At 47.3% G+C, this 27,867-nt stretch overlaps 2 protein-coding genes across 4 annotated transcripts; both read right to left on the bottom strand.

The window, feature by feature from the left end:
• Window positions 1-6,052: 6,052 nt before the first annotated feature.
• RNASEL (ribonuclease L) lies at window positions 6,053-12,219 on the bottom strand. Its single transcript, XM_061345769.1, is given in 16 exon segments — window positions 6,053-6,392; window positions 7,507-7,628; window positions 8,389-8,506; window positions 8,610-8,763; window positions 8,766-8,799; window positions 9,211-9,299; window positions 9,511-9,515; window positions 9,664-9,747; window positions 9,749-9,798; window positions 9,800-10,035; window positions 10,038-10,412; window positions 10,415-10,814; window positions 10,816-11,032; window positions 11,034-11,160; window positions 11,555-11,679; window positions 12,131-12,219. Coding segments are annotated over 16 exon segments (2,361 nt in total). The 3' UTR covers window positions 6,053-6,256.
• A 5,935-nt stretch (window positions 12,220-18,154) lies between these two features.
• On the bottom strand, window positions 18,155-26,663 carry LOC133207998 (regulator of G-protein signaling 16-like). 3 transcript variants are annotated; one of them, XM_061345552.1, is made up of 5 exons: window positions 24,897-26,663; window positions 23,527-23,628; window positions 22,778-22,839; window positions 21,275-21,441; window positions 18,155-20,994 (listed from the first exon to the last, which is right to left on the bottom strand). In XM_061345552.1, exons 1-5 carry the CDS (start codon window positions 24,974-24,976, stop codon window positions 20,794-20,796), a joined length of 612 nt encoding a protein of 203 aa, XP_061201536.1. In that variant the 5' UTR covers window positions 24,977-26,663; the 3' UTR covers window positions 18,155-20,793. The 3 variants fall into 3 exon arrangements, with proteins under 3 accessions (XP_061201536.1, XP_061201537.1, XP_061201538.1); XM_061345553.1 differs by lacking the exon at window positions 24,897-26,663 and adding an exon at window positions 24,201-24,384; XM_061345554.1 differs by lacking the exons at window positions 23,527-23,628; window positions 24,897-26,663 and adding an exon at window positions 23,012-23,393.
• Window positions 26,664-27,867: the final 1,204 nt, after the last annotated feature.

Below are 27,867 nucleotides of genomic sequence, written 5' to 3'. Positions count from 1 at the left end.
GTACAAAGACACGTTTGCCAAGGTTTTCAGGAAACCAGTGGGGAGAGAGACATGGTTTCCATCCCCACTGCTGCCTGAGCAATGCAGCCCATATTTAGCTCACAGAGCCCCACTAAGATACTGCTCTGGAGAGATGGCCATGGATGTGTAAAAAAAGACTGAATTTTCTCACATGGACATTAATCCTGCAGTGACTGTTCCTGGGATAATTTTCCCTGAGCCACAGCTTCTAGCAGCGCCTGTCAGGAGCAAATAACCAGAGCCAGGCAGATAAAAATCACTCAGCTCGAGTGGTGTGTCTTGGGAATAGATGTGTGACCTCTCAGACCCGTCTCATTTCCCCTGTCCTAGCCTGCGTGGCTGGCATATTCAGCCTGGTGGAGTAGGAAGGGTAGACACCATTGGGCAGCTCTGTACCTGCAAGGTGCAGCACGGGCTGCCTCCTGCTCTGCATCACCTGTCAGCCCACAGGCAGCCCTGACTGCAGCACCCTGTCAGAGGAGCAAACCAAATCAGCATGCAACCCCAAAATAGCTGCAGGTTCTGAATGCACTAATGCCCGTGGCACCTTTTGCTTGGCACACTTTTCTGCACCTTATCACAGTTTCACCAATGACCTTTATCTGTGAGTCTTGCTTTTCTGACCTTTAGATAAAAAGCTTGCTTTTCAGCTGAGAAATATGGTTGTCTGTTAAAGGCACCAAAATTGTTAGGGAAAATACCTGTAACTCCAGAGAAAACCTCTTATCGTCCACACCTTGCTTTTTGCTGATTTTGAGGGTTGCTGCTCTGTGCAGATGCGGTGTGTGCACACTGGGAATGTGGCAGACTTAAATCCATCTCTATCACCAGGCGTCACTGTGGTGCTGCCTGTGCCTTTACGCAGAGCGGAGGGGCCGGTCCTGCTGAGGTGGGCATACTACTTGCACCCCAGCAAGGAGCATGGAGCTCCTCGTGGGAGAAGCTGCCCACACCGGCACAAAGCTGGGAGCACGTCTGTGTGTGGGGGCAGCTGTGCAAATGTGTGTCCCCATTTTTCCAAGTGCCATTTCCTCGCAAGCCTCTCATCTGCCACCCAGGACCCCCCAACACTGCAACAGAGCCAGGGTGGGACATATCACCCCTGCCCTGCAGCCCCCAGACTGCTCCACAGTCAAGATTTGGGTAACGCCAGTGCTTGCTCGGCTACCCTTCTTTAACCTTTGTATAAGCTCCATAGGATTCAAAGAAGCATCCTGGTGTCCTCCCTGATTTGCTGTCAGAGCACTTGCCACACAGTACTGCCTCATCTCCCTCACCAGGCAATCATGCCATCATTGTCTTATCATTCACAAAAGGCATCCAGATCCTGCTGCCACAACCCCAGATGACAATGGAACAACAGAAGGAGCAAAAAGGTGCTGAAAGGACTGCTCCTGCTCTCAAGTAGAGCTCCAGCTGTCCAGGACCAGAGCTGGGGTTTAGGGCTTCCTGCACTGGTCCATGATAGGAAGTTTGTATGTGTTGTTTTCCCCAGATTCAGATTAAAGTCTTGAGAAAAGGCTCTACCTTCAGAGCAGGTAGGCGGTCACAGAAGCGGTCTACCTCCCCCGAGACCAAACCAGTATAAGCACCTGGAGCATCAGAGCCACAACACCCCTTAAAACCTAAAGGCCAACTGTGTGGGTCACTGCAGTATGCTGGTCACCCCCACCATGTCCAGTAACAATCACAGAAAATGCCCAGTTCCTGCATCTCTCCATACCCTGAGCACCTTCCCAGGAGCACACAGCCATGTTGCTTATCTCTTATCACCTGCACCCTGCCTCCATCAGCAGTTGCATCGTGGCCACTCATGCAACATCTCTCCCTTCCCTGGCAGACATCAGGGGAAGGACAGACCTCCAAGGAAGAACAGAACTCCCAACATAGTGTGCACACTGAGCAGGACAGGGGTGTGCTCCAAGAAAGCTCTGCACAGCCCAATCACACTGCATAGTTTGCACTTAATCAGCAGTAAGACCTAAAAATATTCACAGCATCCTCCAGCTTGCCTGGTAACAGCATAGCAGCTTGCACCTCTGGAACTACATCAGGAACATGCCACAGCATGTATTTCCACCTGAGCTGATACCCTTACCCACACAACAGTCTCCTTCCTTACATGTACCTGTAAAAGACTGCATTGCACATAGCTAGGACCCACCAACAGTGTAAACAAATTACACCGAGCCCAAGCACACCAGCACCTTTGAGGTCTTTCCCAGTCTGGAAGGTGCTTAAAGCCAGAAAGCAGTCACAATAAACACTTTGCCTAAGAAAGGGGCTCCTCAAAGATCACCCACCCCTAGAAGCTGCTCCAGCCCTGCTATGCAAGGAGCCACATTTCCCACAGGAGACTGGGGATGCTCTGCTCTGATATGCATGGCTCACAACCTCATCTCAGCTCTTCACTCTTAAATACCTCCTGTGGGTGGATATGCTAAGAGAGCCCACCTGGCTTACTACTCAGCTGTCCCTGAGTGGTGAGATGGTGCCTGCCTTGCCACAGCCTTTCTGATTTTCCAATCAAAATCAACTCATGCCTGACTCAAGGCCTCAGAATGTTATTTTTAACAGCTAGTATGTTTACGAAGCACTAACAGAATCATATCATATCCATTTTCCCAGGTGAAATTGAGTCAGAGTGGCTTTGCCTAGTCACCAGGAAGCTGCAGAAATCCCAAATGTTCTTTGGACCTCATGAAGAAAAGACCATGATTTTTATTGCACCTTGACTCTGACAGCTCCCTAGCAAGCTCCCAGCTTTGTAACTTTGAGCTATTTTTAGCCACTTTTTAACCCTTAGATCCTAGAAGACTGCATCCTGGGAATAACACAGGTGTATTTAAGGCAGATAATGACATGTTTCATATTTGTGAGTTATGATTATCAACACTTTGCTTCTGGAGGATCAGAAAACCTGAACAAATCTAAGCAGATTTCTATAAATGAAGGACTTAGGAAGCTGATGCCACTATTACAACCTAAACAGATCCTCAGAATTGCCCTTGTGGTGTAACTTGATTTTGCTCCAAAAACCTTCATCCCCAAAAGCTAGCTGCATTTTTATGTGCTTCTCACTAACACTTCAGGCTCTGCAGCCTAAGCCCAGCTGAGCCCACTCCCTAGAAGGCTTCATGGATGTGCCTGGAGCTCAACACAGCAAAACCACAGCCAAAATGATCTTCACTCCACTGCATCTGCAGACTGGATTTTTTTCCCAGTGTATCACATGAATCACATTGACCTGGGACCATGCCTCTGCACAAGCATATCCTCAGCACGAAAGTGACAGGATGGGGAGCACCTGATCCCATCACATGGGGTTAAGCCAGCTGCCTGCAGGAGCAGAGGAAAAAGGCAGAGGCACAGCAAATAGACAATGCACAGGCATGACAGCAGGGGAATGAAGCATGTAGGGCCAAATCAGCATGCCCTTAGGCACCAAGCATAGTCTGCAAGCCTGCCTGTAAAAGGCAAAGGCAGGCAGCACCTCCCAGGTGGGCACTGATGCTGGGAGCCATCAGCACATCAAGCAGCATTAACTGTGGCAGCTGGCTCTACCCCCAGCTCCCCAGGACACCTTTATCCCTAGGCTGCACCCTCAGACACTGCCTTACTACCCAGTTTCAATACTTTCCAGCTGACCTTGCCACTGGATTTCCATCCTGCCTGGCCTCTGACTGAGCACTCACCCATCCTCCCTGATCCTGCAAGGAGGAGAGGCAGCCTTCCATGGCTTGGTGCTCTCCCTGGCATTGGTCCAGTCCCACATGCCCCCCTTGTTCATGCGGGCTGACACCCTGTGAGCAAGCTTTGCAGATACTATGCATGGATCAAGTTTCCCCTCTGACAGCAGCCTCCCAGCACACCTCTGGCTTCTCGGAAAGCAAGACACAGCCCTGCAGACCACACAAGCCTTTCCTGGACATTCTTCCCAGCAGCCTGATTTCCCCAGAGAGACGGGTCACAGCCTCCACGGGTTTGATCATTGCTCTGGTTTGGACACCCTTGAGAGGTCTCCACTTTCAGGAAGGCTTTTCCACAGCCTTTTAAAGCTGCCAAGTCACAGCCCTTTAGCAAAACAGCAGGAGCAATGCAAGAACACGCAAAGGTCAAAGCAAGCCAGGAATGTGGTGCTTTACAGCAGGCTGAAGGAGCCCAGCCCATTGCCTCACCTCTCCTTATGCAAGAGCAGAAACATGCTGCTGTGGCATTGAGCCACATTTGCATGGTGACATGGTGCTCCATATGTTATCCCTGCTCCCAATGCTGCTGAGGCCTGGACATATACCTCCCTGTGTCCTCCTGCTTTCTGACCATGAGAAGAGACAATGAGCAAGAAAAAATGAGCAAGAAGGAATGGAAAAGAAAAAAATATTGACATAAGAGGAGTCAGTACTCCTGGTTGCATTTCCTCTATTAGCATCTCATCAGTGGCACAGTCAAGCTTTCTTGTTACATTCACATATTTTTGACAAGGTTCCCAAGACCCATCAGAAGGACCTTTTGCTCTGAGCCAGGACCACTGATGCAGGCTGGCACATGGACCTTACCAGCCATGAGCATATGTATGGCAGTCTGCAACCCAATTCATGCACAGCAATGCCTCCTAGTTTGCAGGTAAATATATCTATAATCATACACAGCTAAACCAGATGTGTAGGCTCGATACATTCTGGACACCCATTCATTTGTAGAGATGGATTAAACACATCCACTCCCAGACTTTTACATGTATGCAAACACATATATGCAAGCATTGATGCTAATCTTCACACCTCAACTCATCCATGAAATCCTCACCCTCACTCCACAAAAACAATGCAAAACCCCCCACCATTCAGCCTGTTATTTCACAAGAGACAGCTTGCTTCTGAGGACAGGAAGCCTTCAGTACTTCCCATCATCTTTTCCCATCAAATACCCATATAGGCCAGAAGGAATTCATCTGAACAGTGACAAAACCATCCACCACCTTACCTAAGCAACCAAAAGGCACCTCCACAGGGAGGCCAAAAATCCCAGCCTTTTGAGCATTTTACAGTGCTGCAGACTATCTCTTTCTGTGCAGAGAGGATGCAGGAACCTCATGCATAAATGAGTGTACGGTCAGTTTTCCAGGCAAGTTTATTCCAAGTTTGGGTCTCCACAGGCTAATTGAAAGAATAACAATCTCAGTTTGAAAAAAATTAAAAATCTTTTCAACAGCTGAGAAATATTTCCATACGCAACATGTAATCATTGTGCAAACCAGAGCATTAGTGGAGAAACAAGCAAGCCCTTGGACAATCAGACAAACATTGCATGCTGTAGGATTTCAGAAATGGGTTTGTGCTACAAGCCTCCACTCTGAGCTGGCTGCATGCTGCAGCTGTATGGGCACCAGTGCTGTGCAACTGAGCCACATCTGGCAGGACATTAATACCCCAACAGTGGCACTGGTTTGGAGACAGGAAGTGCTGAAGCCTTGCAGATGCAGCCTGCCACAACAGACCTTGTCATTTCCAGGAGGAGCCAGTTCCTGCAGTCCCTTTGATGTCAGTGACCTTCTTCAGCTGAGTCAGGAACAGTAGCAGTTTCGTGGAATTGTGCTCCTTGCACCCCTTCCTTGTGGAAACATCTCCTGTGCTCCTCAAAAGAAGTCCTTCAGGTCCCAGCAGGCTGGCCTGAGTGTGCCTTTAACGATCAGATGAATAATGAGTCATTGCCTAGGCATCTTATTTTCTGGCTGCTGTGTTTCAGAAAGACTGAAAAGAGGATTCTTGTCTTTCTAGGGTTAGATGAGCAGCTCATTAGTACAAGCTGTAGGGAGTATTTGCCCTAGCAAGGAGCTTGAACTCTTTTTCCTTTAGCAGAGTCCAATGTCATCTGGCAATGCCTGAGCTCTTCTCTTGCCTCCCAGACATATCAGGTTTATGGGGACTGTCCCACATCTCCCTGCTCTCCATAAGGATCAGAGCCTTGATCTGTACCTTACAGATGCAGATAAGGCCAGATAGAGTAGTCAAGGCAGACCTGAGTTCACTCAACTTGGTTCCTCTCCAAAACCTGTTACACCAAACACTTAAAAGCATCTTCAGTTTCTCAGCTTAAGTCCTCCACACTCTGTCCCTGCATCTACTCTCTCCCATCTCCTTACCCACTTTCTTCAACTCTTTTGCAGACGAAGAAATAGGGCATAAAATGAGGCAGTGATGGTGGGACTGGACATGGGACAGGAGGCAATGACATCCTACAGAAAAGAGTACTGAATGCCTGCAAAGTGACTATATTCAGGATTCTGGCACAAACTGTTGTACACATAAATGGTAAGTGCTGGAAAAAGCTTCAAGAAGTATTCAGCATGGTTTGCTATTTTGTTGCTGATCCTGAAAGAACAAGCCCAAACCAGGTTTTTAAGGCTTGCCTAAAGACTCAAATATCCAGGATACCCTGGTTCCTCCCTTGCAGAGAAAACAAAAACAGAAACAAAAACACCAACGATGTGTCCCCCCCCGTAAAAAAACCCACCAACCCAAAACCCCAAAACATTCCAGAGGCTTTCTGATAACACAGGAAGGTTTCCTATAAATACTTGAGCTGAAACTTTTCTATACCTTCCCTGAGCTATTAAATTAATTTTTTTCACTATTTCTCCATCACCTCTATCTGCCTAATCCTACCTGCATCTTCACTGAAGAGCAGTGCTGGCTACCAGCCTCAGTGAAACCATCACTAGGAGCAAACTCCACCTCTAACCTCACGCTTAAGCACCCATGACTATAGGGGGTTAGAGATTAGCAGCTTTTTAGGAGTCAAGACCTCCTAACAGGATCTTCTAACAGGACCTGTGCTGTTACATGATCCATATCTCAATGCACTTCAGCACAATAAACATCAGCACTTTGGAAATACTAGAAAGGTAGATAAGAAGGCTTTTCACAAGTATAAAGGAAAATACTAATATTTAAGAGGGATCTAAAAACCCTTCCGGAGTTATGGCAAGAAACACCATTCTGCAGCAAAAATAACAGCCGAGAAGACACATTCATGCTGTCCTCTGCTGCAGAGCCATGACCTGCCTTAGTTGTCATGGACACCTCTCCACCCCACAGCCTGCTCTGCAAGGGCTAAGATGCAGAGGGAATGCCATCAACTCTCTGAAGCTGCTGCCATCCTCTGGAACAGAAGGCTCTGGTTGAGGATGGTCATCTGTGGGAGATGATCTAAGTTCCTTTTCTTACCCTCTGGAAGGTGATACCTAGGACTGACTCCAGATGGCTTGCAGCCATGACACACGATCTTTCACACACTATTTTGCTGCCAGAAGAGATGACCCCTCTAATGATATGAGCTCTAATGGACTTTCTCCCACATCCCAGTTGTGTTCTCCCTTCTGGAAAACCATCTGAAGATATTTTTCCTCAAACTCCCTGACATTTCCAGATACCCAGATGCTCCCTGCAATGCAGCTGTGGCAGGGGCAAGGATGTGAACGTGTACCTGATATCTGGATGTTCATTCAGGTTTCTGATGAACCTCAGTAGGTCAGTGACGTTGTTGCTATATTTGAATGATCTTCCTTTCTTGGGATTTTCCATGATGTTCAGAACATCTTTGTTAACCTGAAAAAAAAAAAAAAAGCACATAGATGATTCTCTGCCTTTCACACACCACAAAAGCAGCACATCTACCTCCACTCACCACACCTACTGCCTTTCTGCAGAGACATCATCTTGCATGAGCAAATCTTGTGACTCTTAAAAGCATATTCCCCAGCATGAGCAGAAGAGTTCACTCTGCAAGGCAGGTACCACACAGACCCCCTGATTTTGCTGTTTCCTATCTAGGATGTCAACATAGAACAGGAGATTTTTCATGCATGCCTCTAGGGCAGGGGGAGACTTGGAAGTCTTGATCCAGTTGTGCCACTGGTGAAAGGACCACATGGGCTGCTGTATTGAGCCAAGACTGTCATCTCTCAAACACGTGCAGCATGTCTTTCCAAGATGCTCCCTGCAAAAAGAAGCCTGGTCTCACTGCTTTTGAGCCAATCTAACAAAACATATTTGCCAAGAATTTGCTGGCAGCAAGGGCCAGAGGTCACCAAAAAACACCCTTGAAGGTTGCCAGATAATTCTATCATGAGCATCCCCTACTAACACCCCAGTCAACAGAGCTCCCTTTACCACCAATGCTTTTAGTCTTGGGTACTCCTATTACATCGCTTAAATTCAGTTGTTTCCCTCAGTTATCTGTATTTGCTACTTTTGAAGCTACTTTTTTCCAGTTAAAGTTTTAAATGGTGCTTTTTCCTAAATAGGAAAAGCTTCTGCCTAAATGTTTCACTCAAACCTTGTACTGATTCAAAGAGAAGAGGATTACTTCCTTGGCCCACCATGGACAAGGAAAACTTTCAGTAACATTAGGAGCTTGAAAGGCAGGTTTCCGATTGTGGAGATCTTTGACTTTATTCCATATATTCTTCAGGAAATTGAACCTGCTGTGGAATTAGATGATTCATTAGCTTCAACAGGACATTGCTGTTCCCAGCACTACAGGCAAATTCCTACCAAAAACTTTCCCTTTGCACTCCCAGGACTTACATCTGTTTGCTCCAGAAATACAGATGTTTGCTAAAACCTTCCAAGCCTCATTCATCATGAGACACCAGGCTGCTTACAAGATCCAGAGCCTCTTTGTAATCTGGGGAATCAGCAACTAAATCTTTAGCATTGACTTGCTGAAGGGGCTTCCTAACCCCGTTAAAACATAGAGCACAAGACTGCTGAGGGCCTGCAAAGAAACACATCACTGTTCACATGCCAGATGCATGAAACTTCTTACCGAGTGGAAAAGGACTGTTATTCCTAAATAAGCTAACTGTGTATGTGAACACGCACATGCACCTATAGATGTGCATAAGTCTGAAAATACATGGAAACACAAACTTGGAAGCTGTATGCACAAAGACAGAGGAGACATGTGCCATAATCATGTTCACAGGGTTCTCTGGATATCCCATCACCAGCTATAGCCTTGCATGCTAGCCACTATCATCCTGAGGCAGTGCTTTGGGCTTTCCCAGAAATCAAAGTGGTTTCTAATTGAGGATGCAGAAAGGCTTCCCCCTAGGATTCCCAGCTACAGAAAATACTGGAGAATACCTGACACTTTAAACCATTCATTGATTTGCAGAGAAGTTACCTCTAAATCTGAGTTTACAAGAACTTGTTTACCTTCAATCAACTTCCTTTTATTATTGAAGTCCACAAGGTAAATTTTGCCATCTAAATCTGAGGAAATAATAAACAAAGTTTATGGGGGAAATGTTAATGGTGGAAAATGTAACAGTCTGTCACTGACTTCTGGGTGGCCCCTTCTTTAGAAAACAGTTCTCTGAAGAGATCTGATGTGGGTTAATCTGACTGCAAAGGTCTGGAAAGGAAGAGAGATCCATTGAGACTTGTAAAGTTCTGTTCATTCTTTGGCTATCCAGAAACGTACCTATACTCACTCGAAGAGGAGATCTAATGCCACAGACACCCAATTCTGCATAAAGACATCTGTTTCTTTACAGACAGCTATGAAACATCTTCTCTAAACTACAGACATCAAGAAAGCAAAATCAAAATGCTGAGAAAGCAAAGGATAACCTACCAAAAGTTGCTGGGATGCAGATCCTGACGAGCAAATCCAAGGGAGTGCAGCTCTCTCACTGCCAGGAAGACCATCCTCAGAGCACCTGCAATCCATTTGGCCTTCTGGTTCCTGCAGATGTTGTTCAAGATTTTTTCTCCCAGAGGGGGAAGCATAAGTACACATAGCCTTTTGCTTTCTCAAACTGGAAGACCTTCAGTAGATGTTCACAGTTATTACATTGTTCACTTAACCTTTTCTCTTTGTCACCCTCTGTACTGCAGCTTATTCTTACTGCCACCTCTGTCCCACTACGGATCCCAAGGTAGATGCCACCTTGAGAAGTGTTCTGAATTCTCTGCTGGATATATTGAAATGTCTTCAGTTTGCCATATATATTTTATATAGCTTTTTCAGCTGATCCCTCCAGCATTTGCTCTTTGGCTCCCAGTCTTTGAAGGCTTGTGGAACAAAGTTGGCATTATACTGGTGAAGAGAACGCGCCACGTTAGGAGCACAGCTTCTATTTGCAACAGCTGTAAGGTCCCAAGTATCAGTTCTTGCTCCTTTTTCACACAGCAACTCTGCTATATTGTAACCATTTTTCGCTACAGCCACCATCAGTGCTGTGTTGCCCTCCTCATCTGCATCATCCATATCTATTTCACCTTTCTTCAGTAAGGCTTTCACCAAATCTGGGTTCTGCATTTCAACAGCTAGGATGAGGGCAGTTTTCCCACATTCATCTTTGCTGTTCACATCAACACCATGGTGAGCAGGAAATGGCCAATGGAGATTCCTGACTCTTATCTTTCCTTGGCACAAACCTCCTTGAGGGCATGGATGAAGGCATTCCTATCTTTGTTGTCACAAATGTTCATGTCAGCCCCCATTTCTTGGACAAGAGTTTTTACAACTGAGAAGTGGCCGTTCCTACAAGCATGCGTCAGTGCTGTCACTCCTTTATGCACTTTCTCTTCACTAACTACCCTTCTCAAATTCACATTTGCTCCTTTGCTATACAGGAATTTCAAAGCTTCTTCCTTCCCATACCATACAGCCTCCATGAAAGCTGTAAAGCCATTGTCACCATCGTCATTAATATTTAACCCACGATCAAGGAGTAGCTCCAGTATATTCACATTTCCTACTATTGCTCCCTCAGTAAATGCAAGTGCTGCCATTGTCCTTCCTGGCATGTGGACAAGCACCCTTGCACAGCAGAAGCCAGACCAGGTCCTGTTCATTAGCTTGCACGGCACTCTGCAGTGGTGTCCAGCCACTTTGTACTTTGGAGTTCACATCTGCCCCTTTCTCCAGCAGCTCCAGCACATCTTTTTTATTACTGTCCCTCACAGCAGCATTTAACCTGAAGGCAAGGTCTTCTGCTGGAAGGGATCGATGCCTCCTGCTGGCTGTGAGCTGTAGGCTCTACGGTGGTCAGAGGGACGGCTCTGTACCTCTGACGTTCATCACCTGAGCCCAGGCATCCCACTGAAGGATGGGACTGGTTCAGTGCTCAGCACTTTCATCGTGGTGGATGCTCTGTGTCTGGCTGAAGCATACTGCATAGGATAGGCTGCTATTTCAAGGGCTTCGTGGACTCAAACTAATTAGTAAACAGAAAAGTTTATTAGACTGTGAAATCTCACATTTACGTTTGATGTCTTGAAGGTCTATGTGAGAAGCAACTAAGAACAGCAATGCTAAGTGCCAGCCAAGACAGCTATGTCTTGCTGAGAATCACCACTTTAGCACTAACCCAGACATAAGTAATCATCAAGTTTTCTTGCCTGGTCTCAGCATTAATTACACCCCAAGCAGACATCCCTCGGGATGCCTGGGTGAAGGGATGGGGGAGAACCCACTGTTTTGTTGTTATAAATGCTATTTCAGACTTATTACAGGTTACCTAAGAAGTCATCCCTCAGCGATGTTTTAAGGTGGAAAACGCAGCAGACAGGCAGAGACGGGCATTCCCCTTCAGTTTTGGATGGCAGACACACACAGAGTCCTGGAGAGTCCCCAGTCTGATACCTGGAATGAGACAGAAAGCCAGCATTAATCCCCCCTGCTTCCGTAGGCAATTAGGAGACCCTACCTGAGTAGAAGGCCTTCCTAAGCTTTTCATGACATTAAGAGGTTAGTCAGCTAGAACCTGATTTTTTTCTATCTATCTAGTACCTAGAAGAGCTGGAACTCCAATACCCATTCTCCTGACTGCAAAGGCTGGTCCAAGTGATCAGCACTTCCAGGAGTCACTGTTTGACAAGTTGAGCTGGAAATAAATTATCTAAGCTGATCAAAAAAGGGACAGAGAAGTCCAAAGTTTTAAAGCAATGTATAAATTCACAAGGATTAACCCTCAGGAAAGCCAAGGCCAGCGGGAAATAAATACCCTATTTAATTGATGTAGATGAATTTCATTTCCATGAAGTAACTTCTATGCCTTTTGCCACATACAAAAAACAGAAAAAATAAAGGTTACTTTCCTGGCTGGAAAAACAGCACAACATCCCCTGGGCACAGCGGGGTTCCAACTCCTTGCTTCTTTTGGGAAGTCAGGCGCCTGGGCATGCGGAAGGCAGGAGCTGCGCGCTTTCCCTCTCTGCCGAGCCGCAGAGCCACAGCACGCACTATGCTAGGAAGCGTTTAAACGTTTCTATCCCGCCCCACTGACTTTTGGCCAGGAGCTGTTTGCGTCTGTGCACCACGGGCACCAGCTGACATGCAGGGTCGCACAATGCTGCCTAGCATCACACGCCACCACCCACCACGGGAAGGTGAGAAAAGCATTCTGGCCAAACGGAACCCCAGACATTGCTTAAAATGCCTGCAAAGCTAAGGAGCAGATTTCCTCAGCAGCCGCTGTTCACTGCTGTTTCGTAGCAGTTATCTCCAGATAGTATTTGCTTCCCAGCAAAGTCTGTAAGTATATGCTGTCCCTTCCCCCAGCAGGGAGTATTTTATCCACTTACAAGGGGGTGCTGCAGTTTTGAAGGGTGTTTACCAACAATTTTCAACACACAGCAGAGTGGTCATGAGCAAATGCTCTCCAGGAACAGTCCCACACACATAGATCCTGTTGACAAATGTATGCTCGGCAGTGGTTCAGGAGCTGAAGGTTCAGACATTAAATGAGACAGTTCTGGGGGAGGGAAGGTGTCCTGGGTTCAGCTGTAACAGTCATTTTTCTCCTTCTCTGCAGCTGGTGCAGTGCTGTGTTTTCTGCTTTGCTCTGAGAACAGTGCTGACAGCACACCAGCATTTTAGTTGTTGCTAAGTAATGTTTACCCCTATTAAGGACTTTTGAGTCCTTAATGCTGTGAGAGTGAGGGGCACAAGGAGCTGGGAGGAAGAAGAGACAGGACACCTGACCCAAACTAGCCAAAGGGGTATTCCATACCACAGCATATCATGCCCAATACATAAACTGGAGGGAGTTACCCGGAAAGCCCAGATCACTGCTCAGGTTGGGCTGGGTATCAGTTGGCAGCAAGTGGTGAGCAGTTGTATTGTGCATCCCTCGTGTTTGTTTTCCCCTTTTATATTCTGTCCTCTTGTTAATTCCCTTATCGTTATTAGTGGTAGCAGTAGTAGTAGTTTTGTATTATACTTTAGTTATTGGGCTGTTCTTATCTCAACCAGTGGGATTTACATTCTTTTGATTCTCTGCCCTATCCCTCCTGGAGCAGGAGTTTTGGGGTTTTCTTTGGGGTGCAGGAAATTGGGTTGGGGTTTATATTTTAAGCATTTCCTCATCTTTTGGTAAATCCATCCACATGAGGGAACTTGCCATGCTGCTAAATTTCATCCAGGGAACCACTGAGCTCCAGGTCCATTTATAACTCAGCTGATGCGTTCCAACCGTACCCACACTGGCAAGTAGGCAGTTCCCTGCTGCCCAGGCACTGTCCTTCTTGTAGGCAGCTCTGCGTAAGCACAGTACTGCCTGAGGAAGTCCAGCCTTCCAGCCCTGCATGCAAAGCCTGTGCAGGAAACACATAACAGAGCCCAGGCTGTGACATGCCACCCACTTTCGCCCACTGACTTCTAATGTGAAATAAGTTCACCAGCATGCAGAGCTCATGCAGCCTCCTCCACCCAACTGTGCCAGCTGCAAGCTTCATACCACACTTGAAACAGGGCTGAAATCACACCAATGAATTCATGCCTGGCTTTTCATGATAACACTGATGATATTGGTTGTGTTTGAAGGAACAAAGGAGAACAATCAAAGCACTAAAGGATGAGTTATCTGGCAGCTTGGCAAAGTGACCATTTGGTTACCTAACTTGGCAAAAGAGCTAACTTCTAAGCTGTCCTAAAGTGAGCTACCTTCATTATAATACTTAAAATCACAACAAAGGTCAAAAAGACCCTGGGCCAGTTTAAGACCCCCTCCTCTGAGCATAGGTGGTGATTAGAAGGAATGACACAGCAGATATTATGATTATATGTAGATTACAACCAATCACTGTAACTGGGAGTGTACTACCTTGTAACATTTGTGTATAAATGTAACAAAGAGGGTCTGCATTCATGGACTTGATTTGTGTAACAGTCCACCAAGCACCCCAGCCTGAATCACCTCGGTATCACTTCCAAGAGTGTGGAATTGTTCTACTGCACACTGGGCGTGAATCTGCTTTTTGGACAATATTAGTGCATGCACAAACTGGTATCCACATATGTACACAGAGAGATGGATGGATACAAGCACAAGGGCATGAATGCGGAAACATACCCTAAAAGGGTACAGGGATGCAAGTTTTATAAGCATATCCTAATCTTCATGTACACCTACATTGCTTGCTCACATCTGCATGCCAGCTTTCACAAAAGCTCTACCTATGCATGAGTCACATAGTCTTTGTACCTAACCATCATATTGTATAACCTGCTTTCCACAGCATGCAGAGCATCAGCAAGGTCTAGGAATATCCCACAGCTTCTGGATGGAACTTCTTAAGGTTCGTATTACTACAGGAGACCTTGACACAGCCGCACAGGGACAAAGACCATGAAAACTCAGGGAACAATCTCAAATCACTCTCAAGGCTGTCAGGCTGCCATTTTAATTCACAGAAATTTGCTGAACTCAATAGCATCTCTCCCGGTTCAACCAGAGCTGGGGCTTAGGCTGCCAGTGTTTAATCATCCACCACTCTCCACAGGCTGTAAAAGAGATAAACCAGCAGAGCAGGGGCACATCACAGGTTCAGAGCCAACAATAAAGTTGTAAAAAAAACCCCAAACCCACAGCGTTATGATACACAACAATAAGATGTCACCCAGCCACAAAAGTACAAAAGCCTTCTTCAGCTTGCTGATTTAGTTTAAGTAGGTCATTATGGTGGGAAGATAAGAAACCCTAGGATGGTAGGAACCCAAACTCTAGGATTCTAGGAACAAGGTTTTTGCAACAGACAGAAGTGTCCTGTGCCTGTACCACAGCAAAGAAGGATTTGGTGGCAGCGCTTTCCCTCTCTCTCATGCCTGATCCAAATTGCTTTCCACAGAGTCATCAGTTTAAACTCTTTGTCCCTGTGACAGACAACTTACGGGGAACAGAAGGGCCTCAGAGGGTTTCCAGAGCACAGGAGTCACAGAGCTCCTCTCTACAATGGTTCCAGTAGTCTCTGGGCTGTGTAGATCCTGCTGTATTTGCCCTTCTGCAGAGTCCTTATTTACCACCCCATTCACAGGGAGCCAGAAGCGAAGCTGCTGAAACACAGTCATCAGCGACATCAGGAGTGCAATTAAGCATTTTTTTTCCTTCATCCTGATGGACCTACACCCATTTTGCAACCTTTTCCCAGAGATAATATCTCTGAGCATCAGTGCCCTGACCAACAGCTACAATTAAACATGAGGTAAAACACAGCCACAAAAACTGCCTGCCAAAGTCAAAATCATTTTTAAAGTATCTAGGAATAGTAGCATGGCTTTTTAATTCATGCTCCCTGTACTTGCTTTCTTACTTTATTTCCAAAAGGGAATGTCCCAGGGTTTATATGCTTGGCCACACTGATGTGACTTCCAGTGCTGGAACACAGCCCTGAAAAATAGTCCACAGAGAGATGCAATTTAAACACTGACAGGTGATGTGGTCCACACAGGAGCATCAAACACATTTCACTTTACCATGGAGTATTTTTACAGTTTTAATCTGCATTTGCTAGGTTTTTTAGACTGCTATTCAGTCCTCATCACCACAAATAAAAAAGACCAGGAGGAGTGGGCTGGGAAGAAGAGGTTAGGACCTTACCATGTAGGGCACTGTGTACCAGTACCTGAGCAAGAAGAGCAGACAGGGGTCCATCAGAAACATCCCAGATCAGCCAGAATAGGTCAAACAAGGAACCAGGCTGAGGACCTGAGCTTAAATGCATTTCCTAAACAGCAGAGGTGGCTCTACAGCAGCATTGCTCCCAGCTGTTGCTCATCCCCTGCTTCTCCCCACAGGCTGAGACCAGGTTGCAGCTGCACTGTATCAGAGCAGCCTCCAGCACAGGCAGCCCAGCCCTAGGGAGGCAGGAGGGCTGCAGAGCCCAGCACTGCCCTCAGCACCCCAGCACTGGCAGAAAGCATAAGTATTATCAATCTTTTCTCAGTTCCCAAAGCACTGTGTGGATAAGAATCCCTGCATACAGCTGAGCCTGATTGGTAACCTTGACATTTTGCTGCATGTGTACTGGGAGGGAGGGTGAGCCGTATGGAAACACATCACACATGATTTCTACACTTTATTCAGGCTAAGGCCTTGAAGCGAGAGCTGTGAAGTGGGAAGCAGTGTGATACAGCTGCTCCCTTCCTGCCAGCTGGCACAGAGGCCGCTGAGCACTGCAGACCACTGGATAAGGTGTTTGTGGTATTTGAAATAGCTCAGTGCATCCCATTTGCTGGCAAGCTTCCTTCAAAAATATATTTAAATGACATTTGAGAGCATTTATTTGAATATTGATTGTATTTAAAATTTGCCTGCATGTGTATTGTTATACATGTGTACCCATTGCTGTGCATGCACACCAAAAGTTCAGCATCCATACACCTGCTCAAATGCTTCTCTTCATGGGGCCACTCTTGCACTTATGCATATGCCCTAAGGCCACACCAAAGGCTGCTCAGTCCTGCCTGAGTAGTGACCCTGGCCATAGGAGGAGACAGGATGCCTGAGGGACAGTGTCACCTCACCAAGCTGCTACTGGGAACACACTGGGTCCCAGGGCAGAGGGAAACGTGTGGTTTTTTCCACCAAATAAATCCACCCCCCCGCCTAGCTCATGGAAACCTGGCCCTGGAGCAAGTATGTGTCATGCCTGGGGGAGGCAGCCCCAGCCCCCACATTTGCTCTCTGGAGCTCAGATCTCTGCTGCTTCCAAATTTGCAGCCTCCACCCTGGGAAACTTCAGCCGTGGTTTATTGGAAGCAACCGCAGCCAGCTGTGCCCAAAGGAAGTCATGGGAAGCTTCAGCTCCTCTTTTTCAATGAGATTTTGTGAGTTGGGGTTTTTTATCCCCCCAAAGCTTTAAAGGTTTTGTTGTATTACGAACGGGTTTTGCCAGCAATCACGGAGGATATGCCAGATGCAAGCATGGTTTTATTGGCTGAGTTTTCTCTTTGGGAAGCATCTCAGACTTGCAGACGTGAAACTGTGCTGCAAATGGAATACTCCAGTAGCACCTGTGAAGTCTGAGTGCTGCCGCCAAGGTTGAGACTTGGCCTGGGCCATCCATCTCTATGCATGGAGCATCAAGAATGGACATAACCCCAGATTTCCATCTAAAGAAAGCTCAAAATATTTTAATTCTGATTTTTTCTTTTTTTTTTTCTTTTTTTTTTTTTTGTTGGTCAACTTAAATATTTTTTCAGTTGAGAACTGGCTTTAAATGAGCTTCAAGATATGCAAGACAAAATATTCATTTTTTTCAGCTAGCAGCTGCATTTAGAAAAAAAACCAACCAAACCACTATTTTTTCTTTCTAGATGCTTCTAGATTGTTTTACTACTCTAAGTGTTTCTTGCCAGATAAATTAAATGCTTCCTGGACACCTTTCATCTTATTTCTTTCCTCTGACAGGCACTAAGATCAGGTATACATACAGACTGCTGCAATTACAAATCACCTGTCTTGTAAGACAGGGCCATGTCTAATGAATAGTGAATAAAGGGTAAGAGAAAGTTTATACTGCCTTCCTCCAGTTGGGTGGATGACAACTACAGGGAATGGGGATGGAGATGAGACACTGTATCTTACAGTGAATGATGAACCTTGGACTCTGCATGGCTGCATTAGAAGAGACATAAGGCTTCATTATAGATGCAGTTGCTTGTAAAATGGCTTTTTAATGGCAGAGGCTGGCTTGTGCTAGCAGTCATACCTTGTGACCTAAGTGCTCCTGAATTACAGACACCTGTGATGCTAGCTCTTCCCACTCTCCTCCTCCACTGACACAGGCTAGTTAATGCTGGCTTTCAAAACACACAATAAGAAGATAACATAAAAATATGTTCTGTTTTTATTCAGAGCATTAGCATCTCTGAGCCACACTTGAATGCTCCCCTCTCTGCAATGCTCTTGCCACAGGAAGCCCTGCAGTGATCCCGCAGTCCCTGGAGTTCCGCATACCATGCACCCCTCTCCCCTCCCTAAAGCTCCCATAGGGACACAGGGGACTGCTCAGACCTCAGGAGCAGCACTGCAATAGAGGTAAGATGTCTTCTAATAACCACTTCAATACCAGATACTTTGTCCCTTGTAAATGAATTCAGTCATCAGCTGAGTTATTGATAAAAATCAAATATTATTTATGACACTGACCCAAAAGCAGTTTTTGCAGATAGCAGCCCTCATTTGAATCCTCCTATGCTTTTCAGACAATGGTGTCTTACTGATACTAAATAGGTATTAGGATCTGCAGTCCTGTAAAGTGCTCAGAAAATGGTGAGCAAAACGAACAGTACTGAACACCCTAGCGATTAATATACTAAAAACTTAATCTCTGCTTCCATTCTTGCTGTGAGCTGTTCAGTTCTCTTAAGTAAGCCAAATACCTTGAAGCTTTACTCTTCACAAGTCTTCCCCTTTCTTTCCTGTTCCTGACACTGCAACTTCTAAAGCGACTGTGAATGCACCTTGAGCCATCCAACACAATCAGCTTTCCTTAGCATTCTTTGCAAGTCATCCAAAATTACAATGTAAAAATTAATTGAAAACCTACTACCAAATAAAATAAAGTGTGTTGTCACAGTATTTTCCTTTTTATATTTTATTTTATAATGACAATATTATGTCAGTAATGAAAATGGACCATTGTGCGTCTTTCATTTCAGTAACACAACAAAGCTGGTTCCAGTTGTAAAAATAAATAATAAATAAGAAAGCAGCTAAAAACTCCCTGTAAACCCAGTCAGGACCCACTGAAGCTCAGAGGTAGAACCAGAATGGGGAAAGTGGAAAAGGACTCAGAATAACATCCCAAACTGGTCCTCCGTCCCTTGCTCTGCTCAAACAGCTGTGAAAAGCCAGAGTTATCCTGTGCTCCAGCGAAAGTTTGAAGGGGTGGGTGAAAGATGGTTTCCTTGGCAAGTAGTGAGTACCAGCAAGATAAGGGCCTCCAGGTTTGGTCTTTAAAGATAAATGGAGGCACATGTGGCAGCCCCAGGCTGTCTCAGTTTGAAACTATGCTGGTAGCATGTTCCTCATGACCCAGCATGGGATACTGGTGAGCTCCCCATCACCCACCCAAGTCTCTTTCTGGCACCATTGCTGGCAAATGGGATCAACAGCTTTCCAGAGCAGCTGCAGAACCCAGAAATCCCTGCTTAGAAGGGCTTTCTGAAAAGCTCACCCCACAAGTCTGAGCTGCTAAAATATCCTGCAGTGCCCTGAGACACTAAATTCACAGCATGCATTGCTGTTTCACTTGGCTCCCTGGGTTTCTGGTAAAGTGCTGTGGCTGCAGAATGGTTTCACTGGCAAGGGAACACCAAGCTGAATTTTAAACCAGGGGAAAAATGTGTAAAAAAAAATAAAAATATAAGTTTTCAGTAGGATCACTCACCAAAGTGCCTGTTTTACATTGCTAATCTGTCCAGGACAAGCTGAGAGGAGAAAGGAAACAACACTGATTGCAAAGCATCCTTTTACTGCCATCAGTTGTCCTTCATACTCACAGGATACCTGCCACCTTAGACTCCTCTAGCAGCCTCGCTGGACTGCAACTCTTGCTGCTGCTGTTTGTGTCCCTAGTTCCACGGTCATGTTACATATCTGTCTGGTCATCAATCTTAAGTTATTATACAGAAGTAATGAGAGACATGCTAAGTACTACAATATCTAATATAATTTCATTTAGAAACTCCTCAGAGCAAGGGACATGTATGCTTTCAGCAGTGCTCTTCTAACAAATATATATATATAATAATAATGATAAAATAAATAACAATAATAGTAGTAAAAACTTCTGCATGTGACCTAAGATTTGTGCAACCTAAAGGTCACACAGCTTAAGCGAAGGATTAAAACATCACCGCTAGGGATATGCTGTATGGAAGAAGGTGTAAAGCTTTGATGCAGAGCATGCATAGGAAACGGCAGAAGGATCCCAGGATCAGGAGAAGGGCTCCCTCCAGCTGAAAATGCCATGTAGTCTTTGGATTTTTATTCTGGCCCTTCCCTCACAGGGTGAGCCCTGTGAGCAGGTCTGGGGTGGTTGTCCCGAGCACTGCAAGAGCTGCAGGCTTCTGTGCTGGCCCTGCAGCCAGCAGCTGGTGCTGCAGATCAGAATCAGGGTGCTGAGAAAAGGTGGGAGCTCGCTGGTTACAGATGCTACAGGGAATCCCATGTCCTTTTCCTGGGCTTGCAACTCAAATCTGATTTCTGTCTGATCCTGTGGTGGTGCCAGTCTCCAGCCATGCTGCAAGCAGGGACATGGGGTTCCCACCCACTCTGCTGCTTCAGGGAGGGAGGACCAGTTTTCCCAGGAGTTCAGTGGGAAGCAGAGAGCGCTTGAGGTCTTGGGGTTCCTGCTAAATTGACAGGACTTCAGCCAAAACACCACTGCACAGACCTCAGCCCTCACAAACTGTCTCTCAGTCTCTGCCTGGTCCCCCAGCTTGTCCCCCCACGGCAAATTTGGGCACGGGTCAGGTATGTGACCGCTTGCTGATGCCACGGCTGGTGGCCTGCTTGGTCATGTCCTGGTAAGAGGCGGACTTCAGGAATCGGGGGTAGGAGTCCTTCTCCATCAAAGTGCGGGTCTTAGCCTGGGCTTCGTTAAAGCAAGCGGAGGTGGCACCTGAGAGGTTCTTGCGGGTGATCTCTCTGGTTTCATGGTCAATATTGACCTGCAAAGAAGCAGTGTCCACAAATATTAACTCGGTGTTAATTTCCCTCCCATGGGGGGACAAAAACTGTTTTCTCCATCCTCAGATGAGGGTGAAGGTGCTCCCAAGCTTTTGTATCCTTTCACATTGGTAGACTACATGATATTAAAAACAAAAGCTCTCATGAATGTAAGCACATATTCCCACTGAAAAGAGAGCACTTTAACAAAACCCACCAGGATATTTCATTCCTTTCCCACTCTATTTGATGCCACAGAGCAAAGGCAGGAAATGCCCTCACCTCCCTGGGTGCCTCATTTTGAACAAACTCCTCAAAGATCCTGTTGGCCTTGGAAGCCAGTTTGGTTTTCGATCGGGTCTTTTTGAAGTCCTCGCATGCCAGCCAGAAGTCAAGGTTCTCCTCGCTGAACTCCGTCTTCAGGAAGGTGTGGAAGGCAGTCACTCCACCTGTGGAGGGACAGAAGAGCAGTTAATGGGGCAGCAGGGGGTAGGAAGAGGACAGCCAGACTCCACACTGCCTGTGAGCATCCCCCTGGGAGCTCAGACCTTGACATCCACAGATTTCTTCCTTTCCCTCCAGGCAAATTCCACCCTCTGAGATGCTGCTAATTGGCCTCTAGACTCCAATAAAATACTTTCCCACACACAAGTAATCCTCTGGTTTTATTTATCTGACCTTTCTGTAATGAGGCTTCAGAGTATTTTCTTTACAGCTTCGGAAAAGAGCTAATTCTACCTATGGAGAAATCCACTGACGTATCAGCATGCCTGCACAAACCAAGCAGCAATGGCTTTATTTTTGTTTCTCAGCTGAAATCTAGGGGGAACAAGATGCTGAGGAGTACGGCAGAGTGATTGCAGCAAGGATTTCAGAGCCAGGCTGGGGGGGAAGTGTTAAGTTACAAAGCTGGAGGTGCTGGTAAGCCATCACAGCACATGAGGAAAACTGGAAAAAACCCAACAGTGAAACCCCAAACTAGCACCGTGGAAGGTCTTTCTCTTGCCGTGAAATAGCTTTTAAGCTAGGCAACTTATTTGTATTAAAATTTGGCACTTCTACCATTGTGTAGCTGCTGTACAGCCCAGCGTAAGGAAAGGATTACGTGTGGGACTCAAAAAGAAGTCCCGTCTCTGGATCTGGAGATGCTGTCTGCATGGGGGAGAGAGAGACAGCACCTTACAGGAACCCTGTGTATCACCATGCTTATAGCAAATATTGGAGGGGAAAATGGCTACGTGTAACTCAGTAAAGCAGCTGAATTCCTTCTCCCTTTGGAAAAGCCATCCCCAGAGGCATAGGATGGACAGACAGACAGACAGAGGGCAGCAGTGTAGTTTTCTGAGGAACAAAAGCCTGTGGGGAGGTGGCTGCATTGCTGTGCAAAGGAGGACTCCGGAAAGCAGACACATTTCCTTCTCCTAAGTGTGGGGAAAGGAACTATCAGGCATGGTACAACATTTCCCCTGAAGGACTGCTGTACATGGTATGCCCACAATGATGCTCTTGTCCTGAGGCAGCAGCGAGGGGCTGTGAGACAGCGCTTGTGCCCTCCCAAAAGCACCCAGCCAGAAGAAAAGAGTACAGCTTCACAAGCCAGGCACTGACCCCTATACATCAGCTCTGTCAGGGCAAGAAAAGGGCTTCTTTCTAAACTACCTTCTCTGAGGAAGAGACAAGATTTCCTCACACACTGGCTCCAGGCGTAGAGCCACCCCACGGCTCACTAGGAACATATTTGTCCTATTGGCTCTCACCAAGAGAAGAACACAAGATCCTACTTACTTTTACTCTTCAGGAGTTGGTCGAAGGACTCCCTCCATTCAAGTACTTCTCGTGAAGAATCTCTGAAAAAGACAAAATGATGTAAGGCTCACTGTGCCGCCAACAACACATCTTCTGCCCCATGGTGAAGGATGAGAGGAGTTCAGTCAAGCAGCCCAGTTAATAGGAGACAGTGCAAGAAGGGAGGCAGCAGCACTCAGTAGGAAACCAAAGTGAGAATCCAGCATCCATTACCTGTGGGCTCTCTTTCCTTTCTCCCTTTCTTTTAACTTCCCTGATGGCTCACCAGACCTCAGCTCCATAGTGCAGCTGTGGCCAAATATCTTCTCTAAAGGATATGCAGAAGAGCTCTTTTCTGCTGGCACAGCAGAGCCTCCTCTGCAAGATGATACCCCGCCTTCAACAGCAATATTTAGTATTTTGTTTTTAATGCTGCCTTCATTCCTCAGGGGTCCCAGGCACTAGTATGAGATGCCAGAAAATGTGGGAGCCCTCCAGGTTTCTTGCCTATTGCTGAGGCCCTGCTCTCCTGTGCCTAATGCAGGAGCATCAGTTCCCCTGTCTGATTTTATAACTGGTGAAGCTCGGAAACGATCCGCCTTCCCTGCCTGCCAGGGTGGGACTGTGGGGAGGGCGAGCTGTGCTTTCTTCTCTCCATTGCGCAGATGGGCAGGAGCATCCCCCAGCACAGCCTGGTCCACAGAGACCTCTCGCAGGCTGAAGCTAGGACATGGCACTGCTTGGCTTACCTCTGCCTGGAGCCCAGCTGCAGCTTGCTGGAGGTGCCAGTCCTGTGTCCCAGGTCTGATTTATGAAGCAGGATCCCTAAGCGGGTCTTCAGGTCCTTGGCTCTGGAAGGAAGAGGAGAAGTAGGATTGTTGGACTACCCGACACTGCTGCCCAGCTCCTGCTTTGCAGGGGCTGAACACCACAAACCCAACACAGCTCAGACGGGCAGCCCTCACTCCTTAGTTTCAGCTGCTTTTTTGCCTTGTGATGTATGAAATAAAAGCTTCTCCCATTGCTTTTCTGCTCCCTGGCAACCACACTCAGCAGTGCATACAGCCCAGGGGACTGTTTCCTGCTGCTCTCTTCTCAGGTAGTGTCGCATGCATTTATAAAGCACATTGAGCTTTTTCCTCTGGGACAGGAGCAGCTGCTGAGTAACCAGCTGGACCCCCTCATCCTCCTGGAGCTAACCTGGCCCCTTTTCCCACCCCCCTCTCCGAGCAGTGCTATGCTGCTCTCAAAACACTGGGAAAACACGGTGATTGCTTTCTGCGTAGCAGAATAGGAGCATCTCCCTGCTGAAAGGCTGCTGCAGCAGGGCTGATGATCCCCTGCTTTTCTGGGGGGGTGCCCCTGCATCACTAGGAGCTTGCCATGGGGATGTCTGTGCTCCCCAGTGGTACCATCCACCTACCCCATGCCTTTGAGACCCAGCGAGGCCAGTAGCAGCACGATGCTCCTGTGCCAGAGCTCCTTTGTAAGAGGCTGGGATGCTACTGCCTGTTACTGCAGCTCTGTGGTAGTGGCACAGAAGCACCTCCCTACCGGGAGGTCTTTACAGCAATACAGTAGGAGCTGCTGCTAAATCGACTCCTCTCCCTTGGGTCCCTCCCCAGGCAGCACAGGGCCCTGCTGCTATTTGTGTGCCGCAGCTCATTCAGGCATCCCAAGGCGTTCATAAAGTCAAGCCGGCAGCATGGGGCTTCGTAGCCATGTTTGGCAGGAGGAGCAGCTTGTCACTTAACGTTTCGACTGTGTTCATGAAAATAGTCCTGCTGCTGTCACCTTGAAGCAAGTTCTGCAGGAATCCAGCCAGAGAAACAACCCTTGTGTGCTTGTACACCTGGACACAAACAGGGCAGCCCCATCCAGCCTCCTCTCCCTCTTCGTGTTTTACCTCTATATTCCCCTCCTGGGAAGCAGAACAGATACAGCCAAACCAAATCTGTCAGGCCTTCCTTCACTGCGTTTCCTTGCAGTCTGCACCCCAGTTTCTGCCAAAACGTCATGGCCACAGCAGCAGATGCTGGTCCAGCCACTTCTAAGTTAGGTGCATCTTTTCCAAGTAACCCTCTGCATCCCAGAATTGCAGCGTGGTGAAGGCCCTTACCTTTCCAGGCAAGTGATGGGGAGCGCAGCTAACCCCTGGCACATGCTGAAAGCTGGGCACCCAGGCATCCAGCAACTCATTGGGTCCTTATGGTGGTGGCAGTGGTGTGCAACAGGCAGCTGTGGCACCACCTGCGCCCAGTCATGTGCTGTCGGCTGGAAAAGCAGCAGTGAGCTGTGCTTTATATCAGGTTGGAGGTGGGAGAGCTGGGAGGGGGGCCCAGCATCGCTCCAGCCTCCAGCCAACCAAAACCTGCTATAGCAGAGCCCAGTGAAGATAACAGCTTAGGTAGGTTTCTTTTGTGCTGTTAAGGGAGGGGGAGTGGGAGGCCCAGGCTTGTCCTTGAGCATCACAGTCATAACTGCTTCCTCGATAACAGGAAAAAACAGGCTGGTTTCCACCGACATGTGGAGCCTGCTGAGTAACTGCCAGCGGGTGAGTACGCAGATGGGGAGAGTGAGAGGGACAGGACAGATGCTGTAATTCACACCAGTTCGTCAGCTCCGTTCTGTGGCACGAGGACTTCCGATCCTCCCAGCGCTGCAAGGGCTGGCGTTGGTGGCACTGCAGCAGCATGCTTTTCCCCAGCTGGTGTAAGCGGGGGATGCTGGTCCCCATCAGAGTCAGGCTGCTTTACAGCATCCCAAGGGCATGTGCAAAGCCTGGTGGAAGGGTTTGCACTCCCCAGGGTAATGCAGTACACCTGCCATTGAACTGCTGATAGAGCACAAGGGTGTAGTGTTTCCTGTCCCCCCAGATTACACTGCTGGTCCACAGCTGGAATACATAAGGACTGATGTCTGATCCCATGTACTGGCAGAAGTTGCAGTTCGTCACAAACTCTCTGCTTGGTCTGGGGTGGGAAGAAATAAAGGGAGGGGATGCACATCAAAGACAGTTAGAGCCAAGCATGGGAAAGCATCTGATAAAGGTGGATCCTAATGAGAACTAAGGATGGAAAAAAGAGGCTAAAAACAAGGGAGAGGAAAAAATTGGAAGGGAAAGACTGGAATGGCAGAACAGAAGGATGAAGAGAAAGAGTTAAGCCCGTGTGAGACAGTGCACACCAACAAACCACAAGGTGTGGTGCAACAAGCAGAGAGCTCCATGACAGCCAAGAAGTCCCCCATGCCAACATCAGGCTTGCACCATGGACATCACTTGGTCTAACATGGGTTTTGGAAGTGCTTGGCCACATAAGACTGGTGGTGTATCCCAGCTCACTGCCATGCTGGGAGCACTGGTGTCACAGCAGCAGCGCCATGCTGACATGGGTACAGGCTCCTGATATCCACAGGAAAGGTTCACACTCAGCTATTTTGGCACTGGCCATACACACATACCCTTTGCACTCATCTCCCAGCTGTGGCGTTTGGCTACCTGGGGTGGTAACATCCCTTCTCCTCCATCACTTGAATCTCCACCACCCACCCATTCTGCACAGATGCAGTGCTCAGTGATGCCCTCGTGTTGTTTTGTCTCATCATTTTGGGGCATGCCTGGTGTTAAGCAGGACTCCATGTGTGTCCTTTTTGCCTTTAAAATCGTGCTCACACGCTGAAGTCCATTCTCCCACTTATAGACAGCAAAGTCACAGGATGCTGTGGTGATTCTCCCCAATGTCTGAGGCATCCCCCAAGAAACTTATACTGAGAGGAAAACCTTCAGGAGGCTGGGCACATGTTACAGATACACAGGACAGACAACTTCTAGCAGCTGGGATGGCAGCAACAGCTGGAGCCAATGAAAGAGGAGCATGGGTGATGTGAGCCAGAGTGGAGAAACTCTGAACACTTCTGCCTTGGCATTAAAGTCTGCTGAAGCCTCTATTTCAGATCTTGTCTCCCCACTGCTTTATTCCATATCAATAAAGCATGTTGGGCAAGTGCATATATGATTTTACCTTGTCCCATCTGCAACAGCTTTTGAAGCACTTGGCTCAGGTGAAGCAATGCTGCTGGTAAGGCACAAGTGAGGAAAAGTCTGTGGTGCAAGCTTGGTCCCTGCAACCTCCCATTTTATAGACACCCCTGTAAAACCTCAGTGAGAGGGAGTCAAGGGCACTGCATCTACTCAGCCAGAGATACACAAAGCCATAGGAAAAGATGGAGTCCCACACTTAGATGTTCAAACTGGTGTGTGGCTCTGGGACATGACACAGTGCTAGTACCATGCGTACAGGTCTGAGCCTAGGTGCAGGAATGAGATCAGGCTGTTCAGCAATATCCTCTATGCCAAGGCCAGGACAGACCCTGTGACAGCTCTCCTACAGCCACCAGCTCCCTGTACAACCTCTGCTCTCTTGGGCAGGTTGTTTAACTTTCCCCTTTGGTAGGGTGGAAGATGCTGTTCAAGGATAAGCATCTTGCCAGCACGAGATGCAGTAGGTACAGCATTTTGTAACACAGAGCTCTTCAGTAGGGTTATGCAATAGCCTCTGAGCCCAACAGTGTATGTGTACTCAGATGTCTTTATGCCACTCTATATCTAATTTAATTACGTGCTTCCTGTCTCATTTAGCGTAGCAGCCTCCTGCAGCCCCAGCTCAGTTGCCTGTATTATCAGTCCTTGTTTTGGAACATGAAACCTCATCAGTGTCGCAACGCCTGGGACACGGCTCCTTTCCTGTAACCATGCTGCAGCTGTGCCAGCATGAAGCCCACCTCCCATCCATGGGGACCAGTCCTCTCAGAGTTTCATTTCCACCAGGGAAACTGGGCAGGTACACCAATGTTTGCAGAGGTACAGCTATGGCTTCCACATCAGAAGCAAAACACAAAACCTCTCAGCATCAGGTATTGTTGCTGTGAGTGGGCAACCTTGAAAAATGAGAAAATAAAATTTTCAGCCCCAAAAGCTAAACAAATGAGGCAGTAGCAGGGAAACAAGGAGGGACAGGTGTCAGGGTGAAAAGTGCCCTTGCAGATGTGCCCCAATGCACAGCCACGCATTGAGAGGAGTTTCTAGTACC

Source organism: Neopsephotus bourkii, unplaced genomic scaffold (assembly GCF_033783945.1).
Source record: "Neopsephotus bourkii isolate Nb327-2 ecotype Australia unplaced genomic scaffold, CSIRO-AGI_Nbou_v1 NB_234, whole genome shotgun sequence".
In the NCBI taxonomy this organism is placed as follows: Eukaryota; Metazoa; Chordata; class Aves; order Psittaciformes; family Psittacidae; genus Neopsephotus; species Neopsephotus bourkii.
This window is presented reverse-complemented; position numbering and strand designations above follow the sequence as displayed.

Bases quoted from the DNA above. Each gene is read 5' to 3' on its own strand.
- LOC133207998 (XM_061345552.1), bottom strand. From the start codon at position 24,976: ATGAGTTGCTGGATGCCTGGGTGCCCAGCTTTCAGCATGTGCCAGGGG. The intron at 23,629-24,896 runs GTAAGGGCCTTC...TCTTCCTTCCAG, and splicing joins CCCATCACTTGCCTGGAAAG to AGCCAAGGACCTGAAGACCC. The intron at 20,995-21,274 runs GTGAGGGCATTT...GCTTCTTTGCAG, and splicing joins AAAATGAGGCACCCAGGGAG to GTCAATATTGACCATGAAAC.